Source organism: Phaseolus vulgaris, chromosome 5, assembly GCF_000499845.2.
Source record: "Phaseolus vulgaris cultivar G19833 chromosome 5, P. vulgaris v2.0, whole genome shotgun sequence".
NCBI lineage: Eukaryota > Viridiplantae > Streptophyta > Magnoliopsida > Fabales > Fabaceae > Phaseolus > Phaseolus vulgaris.
Genome location: NC_023755.2, coordinates 33,118,832 through 33,132,968, shown reverse-complemented (window position 1 = coordinate 33,132,968; position 14,137 = coordinate 33,118,832). Strand labels below are relative to the sequence as shown.

The window sequence follows — 14,137 nt, the reverse complement described above, 5'->3', positions numbered from 1 at the left end:
TATTTAGATTTTAACTTTGGTAGCAAAAACCTTGGTTGTTAATTATATACCAATTTAGAAATCATTTAACAATAATAGAAACTAATTTAGAAATTAAAAATTTATTTAGTCCCTAAAATGGTCTCTAATTTAGTCACTATAGCAACTAATTATTTTTGTCTCTAAAATTAGTTTCTATTTCATGATTTTCTTGTAGTGTTAACTCAATTTATATAAAATTAATTTGTAAAATAAAATTTGTATTTAATTATATATTATGAAATATCATTATTTTTAGTTAATGTGGTTTTTTTTTAATATTTTTATCACATAATACCATATTAAGTAGTAAACTTTAAATCTAACTCGACCTTATAAAATTTACTTTAAATTTGCATCTTATTTATATATTACAAAATGATTTTATTTTATATTATGTGAGATTTTATGGGTTGTGACACTCTTAAATTATTCTATTTTAATTTATTAATTTTTTGTTTATAAAAAAAAATATGAGGTGAGATCTTTAAAAAAAGTGTTGTATTGTAATTGCTTAAAAACGATTTTCCCAAAGTCCTCGAGGCCGTGGAAATTCACTCTAAAGTCTCTATCACAATGTTGCAAGTGATGAATATGTGGCTCCATTATTGCTTCCTTTTTCTTGTTGTTAAAAAAAAGGTTGCTTTAGGAGTTGGGGAGAACACACACACAAAAGATAAGTCAATATAAAGATTAACCCTGTTATAGTATCACTCTGTGTTCCTCCCTTTCTAGAATATGAATCCACACACAAAGCTATAGGATAATTGATTTGCATCAAAAGAGATCATTAGTAGATGCATGCCATGGTTTTTGTCTCCACTTTTGTGGAAGATGCTTTCCGTGTTTAAAATCTCTCCCTATTAATTACCTGCAAAAACCTTTTAATTTCAACCCTGTAAAGTGGTGTTTCTTTTGTGCGTAAGGAACAGAGTAATCCACCTTATGTCTCATCAAAATACGAAGGTATGTTAGGGAGTTACGAACACAACACAAATGATGTGTGGTAACAATGAACATGTGTATGTTGTGTAAAAGATAGAGTTTTGGTTTCCCACCTTATTGAGAAGTAGATGTTACGTAGTTCTCTTCTCTTTCAAAGAAGTGGGCACGTAAAGACAAGGACGCACTTTTTGATCGCCCAAAAAGTCAAAAAGATCAACATTCATATGCACCTCTACACTGTGTTTGGAACATGGTTCCTGGTTTCATTGTTCAAAGTTCAAACACTTTTTGTATGGGCTGTAGAGTAAAGAGAGGAGAGAACGTGATAAGCTCAATGATGATCATCAATAATGCTGACCTCAATGATGATCATCAAGAGAAATTCGTAGCATTAGTAACTAACATATTTTTTTAATACTAACAAAAATAATTAAGAAAAGAAGAATTACTTAGGACTAACAAATTTAAGTTTAGTTTTTCTTAACAAGTGCTTTTTATTCTTAATAAAAAGGTAGAAATAAAACTATTAAATTAAAATTATAACATTTAACAAAATATTTTTCAAAATGTTGAATATGATTTTTATTTAATAATCTTTACATTATTTATTTTTCAAGAATTGTCCTTATGCCATTTATTAGGAATTTTTTATTTTAAAAAGTAATTAATAGTTTATAAAGTTTTGTGGGGTCAAATAAGTATTTATTCTGGCGAAAGTTTTTTAAAATCATTGTCTCACGAAGATAAGAGATGATATATTTATCATTGTTCGAATCCATTGAAATTTAAAATAATAAATTAAAATAAATTTAAAAGAGTTATATTTAGGTAAGACATTAGTGTTAGGTGCACTGTTTTTCCGTAAATAAAGCTTGTGTCCATCGATATTCGATTATTAAATTCGGTCAAAGATTGCTTCCTCCTTTAATTTTTCTGTCAAGTGCGTTGAGCTCTCATATATTTTTTTAAAGGAAAAAACTCTAAACAATGTACTTGAAAATAACTCTAGTTAAAATGAACTTTGAGAGTAAAGTATGATTATACTCCATTAGAAGTCAATAATTGGGACTTTAACAGCTTTAAAATTCTTCATGTATAACTCAAGTCGTTTTTTGTAAACAACTATAAAATATTTTCTCAACAAAACATTATTATTTATTAGAAATAAAGTAATTTTTGTATTAAAAATAAATAACCTTAAAGGACTTATTTTTAGATCCATTTATGATTATATAATACAAAATTAAGTATTCTTAGCACAGTTTTATGCTTGGAAAATAACAAAACTTCCCTTACCTACAAATTATTGGCGTAAATTTCCTGTCTTTTTCTCTGCTTTAAGATATGGAGGCATATGCCAACAAATATTGTAAAATCAAGTTAATCCTTCTTCAATTTAACAATTTAATTTAAGTTCAATATCTTTACAATTAACAAACACATCCTTATTATATTCCAAAGAAGACTCAAGTTTCGTATTCTTTGACACTATTATGGCGGCGCTTAGTTGAACTTAATGATGTTTCGTAAATGATCAAAACTCTTTTTCAGTAATTATTAATAGCCCGCTTCTACTTTATTACTTTTAAGTTCATTACCGAGTTCACTCATTTTATAATTAAGCAAATTAAAGTAACCAACCTGTTAACGTTAAATTACAATTGAACTTCCTGGGTAAGTTGATTTGATTAATTAAAGTTGAAAAAATGTAACTATAGAGAGAGAATAAAGAAAGATAGTGGTAAAAATTACAAATGCTTTGGTGTCTTCATCAGAAGTATTGACAACATGTGTAACAAAAATAATGAACATAAACTCGATCGACTACAAAATTCTGTATGACCCACAAATTTAAATGACAAGAATAATATATAAATGCAAAGTAAAAAGCAGTTTACAAACGCAATCACAAACTGACACATATTTACAAGAAATCACTAATGTCCAAACTCTCCGGAATTTCTAACTTGAATACATCGCTGCAATACGTGTCCCTCTCTTCCTCCGAGCTGCTATTCACATAAGTGGATGATGAATTCAATGGCGTTGGGGTGGACAAAGGTGTAGACAGAACCGATTCATAGCCTATGTTTTGGTTTGCATTGTTTAAGAAATGTACCACTTCCGGATCCTGTAGCAAATCAACTTGGTTTTGTTGAGCATTCAGGTAACTATGCTCACCAAGATAGGAAGGAATTGAATTGTCTGGGGACATTGAAAAGCCATTGTTTATGTTGTTGCTTTGAGTTGGAGTCTGAAACTGACCAGGGACAACCTGGTTTTGCATTTGACAATTCCCGGTATTGTTATTGATTTGTTGCACTTGTGAAACTAAGTTTGATGGGTTGTGATCGTTCTTCAAAGATAACAAAGTGGCAGTGGCAGCAAGCTTCAGAAACTCTGGGTTCATCAAAGCTTGGGCACCCAATAAGCCTTGCAAATTCATAAACGATGGAGTAACGTTGCCAATTGCTGACCTCAGAATCGAGGACATGTCAAGAAGATCAAGGCGTGGAGCGTGTGTAACAGGGTCAATTCCCATTCGCAGCAACCTCTTCCTAATGTGAGTGTTCCAATAGTTCTTTATTTCATTGTCGGTTCTCCCCGGCAACCTAGCTGCTATTGCCGACCACCTAAATATGAACACATAAACAACACATAAGCCTAACATTCTTAAAAAGAGTTTAAACCTTTCGAGATAGATTAAGTAAAACCAAACACGTACTTGTTTCCCATGATACTGTGAAGCTGAATGATGGTCTCTTCTTCTTCAAACGAGAACCTTCCTCTCTTGATATCGGGTCTAAGGTAGTTAGTCCATCGAAGACGGCAACTCTTGCCACATCGTTGTAAACCTGAATGTGATTAACCAACAAATAGTTAGTATTCGATAATGAATGAACATACAGAATCAATAAGTTGGGAAAGGGAGCACAGAGAAAAAGAAAAATTGTATATATAGGTACCTGCATTCTTGGGGAGGTTTCGCCAATTTCCAGGTCCATTAGTGTGAATATAGTTGGTGAGTATGAGATCCTCTTCAGGTGTCCATGGACCCTTTTTGAGACCATTTTTGTTGCAACAAGGTGCTCTTCCCATAGCAAGCAAACGAATAGTGAAAGTTGGGTGAATGATTTCTAAGAGTGCAGCCGCAAAGTGCAGTGAACAGGAAATACAGACAGAGAGAAAGAGAAAGAGAAAGAGAAAGAGGATTATGGTGAAAGTGAAGGAAAGTAAATGTTTGTTGGGTCTAATGCAAAGCGAGGACGACCCTTACCTTTATAGCCAAAGAAGCTGTTTGTTTCAAGTCAAAAGGATTTGGTGCCGGCCTTCTGCTACACATGTATACGCACTATGTTCTGTACGTATAATTCTACACAGTAATTCGTAGGCAATACATCCATACAACACATTGCGTAATTAAAAATTACACTCATTTTATGTTGATCAAAAAGAGACAGATTAAGTGAAGTTTTAGTACATTTCACACGTATTCTTTCTTTTAAAAAAATATATGCATATGCTATGCAACACACATTTATCTGACAAAGTTTTGAAAAAAATAGTATTTTCATATCCATTTTTCACTTATCAATCCTTCCTTGATAATTTTTTTTTTCAGTAATTATTACTCGATTTTTCTGCATTAAATAATGTTTTATATCTTTTTGTGTTTCATTACTGTTACTTAGCATTACATAAATTTATTCCATCTCTCAATTGCAAATAAGTAAATTAAAAAGAAATACATTTAAAGTGATTAAAATGAATATAATAAGGTATATTTAAAGAGTATACGTTAAAAGTTTTTTGGCCTAATCCCCTTAAAGGCTACTTTAAAATAATCAAAATAACAGTTCTTTTTTTTAAAAAAACCTGTCTAATATTTTTATTTTATTTAGTTTTAAAACATTAAGTTAAGAGTTATAATTTTCTCTCATTTTATATAGGACTAACAAATAAAAGAGAATTTCTTACTAACCATTTCCAACGACAGAAAATGTTTGGTCCTATGTGAAATATAAATTTAACATAACTAAAACAAAAGATTGTATTATTCAAGTTGTAAAAATCTGTTTAAATTTAGGGAACATAATCTAGTATTATTATTTTTATTTATCATTTTTCATTCTTTTATAATTATTGCTTTTAATTTTTGTGAAAACGTTTTTTATTAGATAGTTAATTTCAACCATTCAATAATTATCTAAATACTTAATTCATATTTATTACACCTCTAATAAAAGTTTTTGCAAATAATTACAAAATTTAACAATTTTCTTAGGAAATGAAATAAAAATAAGGTGAGGATTTTGCAATTATTTATAAAATATATAAGAAACAAAAACACTATTACATCAATAATTTGTAGCTTTGAAACGGAACTTTCACATTGAGAATGGAGAGGAGCATGTCAGAGTTCCCATGGTGAAAGAAGACGACGGAACCTGCTGGATTGCTGGTACGATCACGTTCACAGTTAGTTGTGTTTTCACGTAATCAAACAAAAAAGTGTAGATACTGTAAATTTTCTTATCTTTGTATTCAATTTTTATTTCTTTTAGAAAATAACAATAAAATTAAATGTACTATCTCAAGGAGTGATTCAATCTTTATAGAAAATATTTTTTATCTATATCTTAACAAAAAGATTTCTTATTCTTTATTCTATTTCTATCAATAATATAAAAGAATAATAAGGATCAACTCTTATAAAATACTTAATTAAATGCATAAATACTAAAAATTCTAAATGCCAATCAAAAAATGAGAAATTAGCTTACGACAAAACTAAACCTTAATATTTATCAACCTTAATATTTATCAGAAAAAACACTTCATATTCTTATAAATAAAAGTAGTAATATATATTTATAATAATATAGAAATGGAGAAAGGTTTCCCATTACTATTTTACTATGTGCTGGAACATCATCAAAACTTAATCTGAAAAACAGTTTACAAATCACAATTATATTATACCAAAAAGTAATTTAAAAGTTATATTTCTTTTTAACTAGAGTCCTTTATAATATTTTAAGTTTTATAAAAAACAGAGTTCTTTTTATTAATTTTTTGTATAAGCTAATTTTACTTTATAAAAAAAAATCTATTTCCATTTTTTAATATATTTTTTTTCTTGTAAGTCCTTAGATAAAAGCTTGTCTAAACATGTTTTCATTTCAAATATAGGAATCTCAAAAAGTGTAATAAAGAATTAATAGAAATATGTCCATTGTAAACGTGTACGACCTACATGGGCACACACACCTATATATGAATCGTAACACGTAACGTTAGGTTGAAAGAAAATGATTAGTTTACACGCCACTTTTTGTGTGTTTGATTTTGACTTAGGTTAAAGAATGTGATTAGTTTGTGTTCAATAACTAAGTTATGTATGAGGGTAAGAAAATGAAGATTGAAAAATGTTTGACATTAGCTTTAGGTGTATTATGGGGAATGATCGGACGGTAAGGTTGTTCAGTTTCCTTATCAACATTTTTAGAAATTTTGTTCTTCTCTTTCGTCATGTCATTTTGCTTTACTTTGGCTTCTGTCTGCTTCTGACATGGAGCTCTGACTCTGAGTTTTGGATAACAATATTTTAAATAAGTTTGCTTTTAAAGTAAGTAATAAATGTGATTGGGGCCCTCTCTTTGTTACTTTGACTCAAATAATTAAAGATAAATGTTAAAGATGTTTATAATCTAACTAAAACCATGGAACATTCCATATAACTCAAAACCTTCCTTTTTAATTTTTTATAATTTTATTTATTGTCTCTTCTCTATTAACTTTAATATTTGTAATTAACAAACATCCTTAAAGGATTCCTTTTTTTTTCCGATATTTGCTGTCATGTACTGGTGCTATATACTTTATGGTCCTTTGTTTACAGTGAAAATTAACAGATTGACTAAGGAAGGAAAGAAAATCGTACTCATTGTAAGCGATTTCTTCTTTGGTTTCACAGGAAGAGGCAAAATAAGTACACAAGTGTTGGTACACTAACTACGATGTCAAAGAAAATGAAAAAAGAAAGTGAAAGGGTGAAAAATAAAATTAAAAAGGAAATTATAGTAAAGAGTAAGGTCCTTTACATTGTGAAAGAGAGTGGAATAAGAGAATAAGTGAGTGAAAAATAAAAAAATTGTGTTTGATCAGAAAAAAAAGTGATTGCTATAAAATAATCAACATACTTTTCAATTATATATTCTTTTAATTTTAATTTTTAAAATAGACATGTCTTTTAGGATGTTAAATTTATTTGATTTTGTAAGATCGATAATGCATATTGACTATGATACATTTATATATAATCCATTATATCTCATTGACTATGAAACAATATGAAAATTTATTACCCATTCAATAGAATATAATGTTGGGAAAAACGGGTAATTTTTCCACTAAAACAAAACCCTAACAGAGCTACCCGACAAATAATATTGAATAAATAAAGCGGAATAATAAAAGAGATAAAGAGGAAAGAACACACCCGAAAATTGTTAACGGAGTTCGGCCTGTTTAGCCTAATCTCCGAGCACAGCAAAAACAGCTCACTTTTATTACTATGAGAGAAGATATTACAAATTGGGATATATAACAGTGAAGGAGAAGAGTTTAATTTATAACCCTCAAACCTCCTTCCCAAACAATGAACCCACCGATGTGGGACTTGGGATTAAGCCAAAATCAACAAATCTCCACCTTGGCTTAATTTCAAGTCCCACCTAAAACAAATCTTCTCACAACATAACAAAAAACAAACTTTACAGTGCTTCAAATTTGCGCCTCTGGGCGCCAACTTCAAATGTGCAAAATATTAACCAAGTCTAAACAATATTCAAACTTGGCCCTTATAACCACCTTGCCTTGTAGCGAACATCTTCTTTATTAGAAAATTCTTCTTTCTTTGCAAATACCCATTTGCACCCAATTGCCTTCTTACCTTTTGGTAATTGTGCCAACTTCCACGTCTTGTTCTTCTTCAAAGACTGCATCTCCTCTTCCATCGCACCCGCCCAATTACCACTCTCTGAACTCAGAATGGCTTTTGGGTAAGTGGATGGAATGTCATCAACAACTGGAAGTGCATAGGCAACCATATCCATGAAACGAGCAGGCTTCTGAATATCTCGTCTCTGTCTTCTAACTGCAATTGGCGCTGATTGTTGTTGAGATTCTTGGGTAGGAACCTCTTCCTCATCTGACTCTTCTTCTGCCATAGGAGAGTCACTTGTGGTATTTCGTATTGGGATCACCACTGTCGGCTCAAACTCCACCTGCTTCCGGGCACACTCCACCTGTTGCGGAGTACTATCAGCTCCTTCTGGATTTACCTTCTTTAACATGGCAGATTCATCAAAGGTAACATCCCTGCTGATAATCGTCTTCTTTGCCTCTAGACACCACAAACGGTATCCCTTCACTCCAGGACTAAAGCCCATGAAAAGAGCCTTCTTTGCCCGTGGATCCAACTTTGATTCAATCACATGATAATATGCAATAGAACCAAAAACATGCAAAGAATCATAATCAGTTGCAGGTTTTCCAGACCATACCTCTAACGGGGTTTTGCCATCTATAGCAGATGATGGCAAACGATTGACGAGATGTTGAACGTATGTCACAGCCTCAGCCCAAAACTCTCTGCCTAACTCAGCATTAGACAACATACAACGAACTTTCTCCACAAGTGTCTTGTTCATACGCTCCGAAACCCCATTCTGTTGTGGTGTTTTTCTAACAGTGAAGTGCCGAACTATGCCACAATCTTGGCATACCTTCAGGAACGGATCACTCTTGTATTCTCCTCCATTATCTGTTCGGAGAACCTTAATCTTCCTTCCTGTCTGGTTTTCAACTTGAGCTTTCCACTTAAGGAAAATTCCAAGCACATCATTTTTGTTCTTCATAGTAAACACCCAAACTCTTCTGGAAAAATCATCAACAAAAGTGACAAAATAATGCCTACCTCCGATTGACGGAGTCTTGGCAGGTCCCCACACATCTGAATGCACATAATCCAGAATACCCTTGGTATTGTGAATTGCAGTGCCAAACTTCACTCTTCGTTGCTTTCCCAGAACACAATGCTCACAAAATTCAAGTTTGCAAGCCTTCGTACCTTTCAACAATCCTTGCTTGGTAAGAATTTGCAAGGATTTCTCTCCAGCATGTCCTAACCTCATATGCCACAACTTCGTTGCCTCAACATCCTTCTTAGAGCTAGAAGTTGCTGCCGCTACTGTCCCCACCACTGTACTACCTTGATAGTAATACAAATTGTTCTTCATCACGCCTTTCAACATCACCAGTGCTCCTGAAGTTGCTTTAAGAATTCCATCTCGCATCGTCACAACTAGGCCTTTAGATTCTAAAGCCCCCAATGAGATGAGATTCTTCTTCAACTTTGGCACGTACCGTACATCCCGCAAAATTCTGGTGGATCCATCATGATTCCGCAGCTTGATTGAACCTATCCCAGCTGTCTTACATGGATTATCATTACCCATGTAAACAACCCCGCCATCGAGTTCTTGAAAATCAAAGAACCATTCCCGAATGGGACACATATGATAAGTACAACCTGAATCCAATATCCACTCATCTGGATACGATGATGCTGAAAGCGAGACAATTAAAGAGATATCTGATTCCACGTCACTTTTGCATTCTGCAACATTTGCATCTTGTGGAGTCTTCCCTTTCTTCTGCAGTTTTGGACCGTCTTTCTTCCAGTGTCCTTTCTCATGACAGAAAGCACACTCATCTTTGGCAACGACTCGACCTTTAGACTTAGACATCCCTCTTCTCTCCTTTGTTTGGCTTTGCTGACGACCTCTTGCCACCAATGCTTCTTCTGATGTCGTTGATTTGGTTCTCATCTTATCTTGCTTTCTTAATTCATGACTATATAAAGCAGAACAAACAGCATCTAACGACACATTCTCCTTCCCGTGAAGGAGCGTAGTCTCCAAATTTTCAAATTCATCAGGAAGAGATGATAACAACATCAAAGCCAAATCCTCATCCTCAAACTTCACATCTAAATTCAACAGGTCTGCTACTAATTGATTAAACATAGTGATGTGTGCATTCATAGTAGTACCTTGTTGGTAGTCAAATCGGAACAACCTTTTCTTCATCAGGAGCTTGTTCTGACCACTCTTCTTCAGAAACTTGTCCTCCAATGCCTTCCACAGTTTGTGTGCAGAAGTCTCGTTTTTTACAGCGTACTTCTGCTCTCTGGACAAGCAGGATCGAATAGTTCCGCATGCCAACCGGTTGATGATGCTCCAATCTTTCTCCTCTACCTCTTTTGGTTTCTCTCCTTCAATAGCAATATCAAGACCCTGTTGAAAAAGAGAGTCCAAGACCTCTCCTTGCCACATGCCAAAATGTCCAGTGCCATCAAATATTTCCACCGCCAATTTCAAGGTGGACACCGGGAACCTCGACCATGATGAAGAGGAGCCCGACACTCTGGATACGTCCTTGGCTTCTTCTTCTTGATTTGCCATTACAAACTCAAAATATAATATTCAATATTACAAATAATTTCAAACAACTCAAGGCGAACCTTCGGCTCTTGATACCACTTGTTGGGAAAAACGGGTAATTTTCCCACTAAAACAAAACCCTAACAGAGCTACCCGACAAATAATATTGAATAAATAAAGCGGAATAATAAAAGAGATAAAGAGGAAAGAACACACCCGAAAATTGTTAACGGAGTTCGGCCTGTTTAGCCTAATCTCCGAGCACAGCAAAAACAGCTCACTTTTATTACTATGAGAGAAGATATTACAAATTGGGATATATAACAGTGAAGGAGAAGAGTTTAATTTATAACCCTCAAACCTCCTTCCCAAACAATGAACCCACCGATGTGGGACTTGGGATTAAGTCAAAATCAACATATAAGTCACATATAATCAGTTTATTATATCAAATCTAGATATATTTTGGTCAAAATAATTAATTATGGATACTATATAAGAAATTATGTAGATTATTAAAAAAAATTACTTTTGTTCCACTGTATAATTAATTGTGCATGCTTCATAGTTAATTAGTTATATGTAGTTTTCTTTTATGAATGAAACTCTTATTTAAGAATGAAACTCTTATTTAAGAAGTTGTTATAGGAATAACAAAAAGATTTTATTGCAAGAGTATTTATATACAAAAGTTTATTATAGATACGAGAATGAGTATCTTTAATAGATTAGATCTTCATGCCGATCATGATTAGTTTGGGAATTATAGAAAAATATCTTCTTGAAATGTAGTCATATATAAAATTAGAAATCAAGAGTGGGAATGAAGTAAAATATGAATCACTATGGTGGAAGGATATTAGGATAATAGGTTTGATGGAAGAGTGGGGAAACTGTTTTCAGGACAATTTATAGTGGGAAATTGGGGACGGAGAAAACATAAGGTTTTGGGAAGACATGGGTTGAGAATATGTCACTCACAGATAAATACTTAAGGCTATACACCATATCCAATTCTGAAAATTTAAAGTTGTGGGAGGCGGGTTGGAAACCCTCCAATGGAGAAGTCTCATGATGTGGGAAGCTGAGTTACATAAAAACCTAATCAATGACATAAATCATATACAACTAAAAATGGGAATGGAAGATAGGTGGCTATGGAAACAAGAACAATCACAAGTATACATGTTTGTTCAGCTTGTTGCGTAAAAAGATAGTAGGAGATGATGGACATGTATATGAGAGGTTTTGAAAGATTAAAGTTTTAACTTCAACACAGTTCATAGCTTGGAGAGTCATATTAAATAGAATAACAACTAGGAATAATCTCCATAAAAGAACAATAAGGATGGATAACATAATGTATATTTACTTTAACTCAATCGAAGTCATGATCTTAAATTTTTTCTAATAAAAAATTAACTAGATTTACTTCTTTTTTTTTTTATCAGCAAACTAGATTTACTTACTCTCATTAGTTTTTAAATTTTGAAATATGGAAGAGCTTAATGTGGGATTCATAATATTTAGAGTACGTACTTTTTGAGAAATTACATTTACTTTTTATGTGGTTAAGCCTATGAAAATTAGTGATTATTGTTTAAAATGATTTTCCACAATTTCGTTTGGTTTAAATAATGAAAAGAGGACAAATAATAAATATATGAAGAAATTAAGGACCGATGGATAACTGAATGTGTAAAGAAAAACAAAATAGGGAAAAAGGAAAGAAAATAAAAACTCACTTTTTATGTGAATGTGTGAAGACGTACAAAGAAATAACAATAAATAGATTATGTCGGAGAAATGAGAAAGAAATATAATATTTCTGCATGACAATAATGAGTAACACGATATTCATAATAAATTATTAGTGTTTTCTATTCTAATAATAAATATTAAATTACTATTAATATCAAAATATAATAATAATAATAAATAAAATTAATAATAACAAATGAATAATTTTATTTTAATTAATTTTTGAATTAAAAATGTAATTTTCTATTTTTTTTTCTCTTCTTTTCTGTTCCTTCTGCTGTGTATTGGTTCATTTCTATAAAAAAAGAAGATAAACGATTGTGTATGATGATGTGTCAACCAAAACTCCACCTTTTAAGAAGAGGTCAACCCCAAATTCTTGGACACATGTCTCCTTATCTGTGGCCAGTTTTGTATGGCAGGGAGCTTTCTAACGATTGTACATGACAGTTGTCGAATTTTGTTCCAAGATTGAAGTCAATGACTTCATAGGTTCTTGACATTTGTGATTTGCAGCATGTTGCTTCATCTGTTACAGCATCCGTGTCCATGCATTCAGAAGCCATTGAAAATCAGGTCCCATAATTCATCAACCTTCCATCTAACAACGTGGGATTTATAAGTCAAAACTTATTTTACTTCATTCCTTTCCTCTTGTTTTTTTTTTACTTTCTCTACCAAGAAAATATTATTATATATCCCTCACAAATCACACACCATTTTTGGTTCCTGTTTTGTTATGTTACAACCTGCAGAAGGAGAAAACCTTATCATGTCACCTTAATGTTGCTTGCTAAGTGTGAAGTCCTTGCTCTTCACTGTAGACATGGTGGCCCATTATTTGTCCTATTCCAAGAAAATTATTCCAGAAGATAATATATATAATTTAAACGTTTTCTTTGCTAGTTTTTTAAGAGAATAGTGATTGATGACTCAATCTAATAAATTTTATTTTTACTCTCTTTAAAAATTAATTAATATAATTGTTTTCGAATGGGATTAGGTTCAAAGAACTATTAAAATTGCTTCTCTCCATCTTTGATCGGTCAGTCGGGTAACATCTTACTTTCTCTCCAAGCAAACTCTTTCTTCTTCTCTACTCGTTCCACCCCTCAGTTTTCTCGTATCTCAGACTTTGATGGTACTTATCATTTAACCATTGATTAGTTTGATTAATGCTTCGTAAGCGTAATTGAATTCATAGTGTCAGTCGACTCATTAAGAGGGCGTCGGTCGAATCATTGGTGGGGACCAAGACATGATATCGATCGTACAGTACAATAATCTAATAGTTTTAAGAATAAAAAATATTAACTGCACATAATATTAACTATACATAATATTATACCACTTCTTCTATTATTAATTGTTTATGAAGATCAATTGATGTCTTCTTTTAGTATTGTAAATTGTTAATTAGTATTTTTTTATTATGTTTCTTTTAATTTTTTTAGTTCACTACAATAAATTTATTAAATATTAATACATTTTATCTCATTAAATTATATATTATTTTAAAAATTAAAAAATATTTAAATTTAAAGCAATTTTTATTATTGATAAAGAATTATAAAATAATTTTTAAATTGATATTTAACAATAGTTACCAAGATTTTAGCTATTAATTATTTTAGATTCTAAATTAGTTACTAACTAATTAAAATTAGTTTAGAATCTAAAATAGTTAGTAACTAAAATCTTGGTAGTTGATGTTAGATACTAAATTAGAAACTATATTTAATTTAGTCAATATAATAACTATTTTTTTTAAATTAATTGATATTTACTATTTTTTTTTAGTATCATATTATCATTCCTAAATTAGTGAAGTTGAATATATAGAAATTGAAAAAACCTTACTTTTTTATAAAAAAAATGTTTTGAGTAAAAAAAATGCATGCTGT

The 14,137-nt window shown here is 31.6% G+C and overlaps 1 protein-coding gene across 1 annotated transcript; it reads right to left on the bottom strand.

The window, feature by feature from the left end:
* Positions 1-2,705: 2,705 nt before the first annotated feature.
* On the bottom strand, positions 2,706-4,209 carry LOC137834499 (transcription factor MYB41-like). The gene is made up of 3 exons (XM_068642532.1): positions 3,930-4,209; positions 3,689-3,818; positions 2,706-3,596 (listed from the first exon to the last, which is right to left on the bottom strand). Exons 1-3 carry the CDS (start codon positions 4,060-4,062, stop codon positions 2,888-2,890), a joined length of 972 nt encoding a protein of 323 aa, XP_068498633.1. The 5' UTR covers positions 4,063-4,209; the 3' UTR covers positions 2,706-2,887.
* Between the last annotated feature and the right edge of the window lie 9,928 nt (positions 4,210-14,137).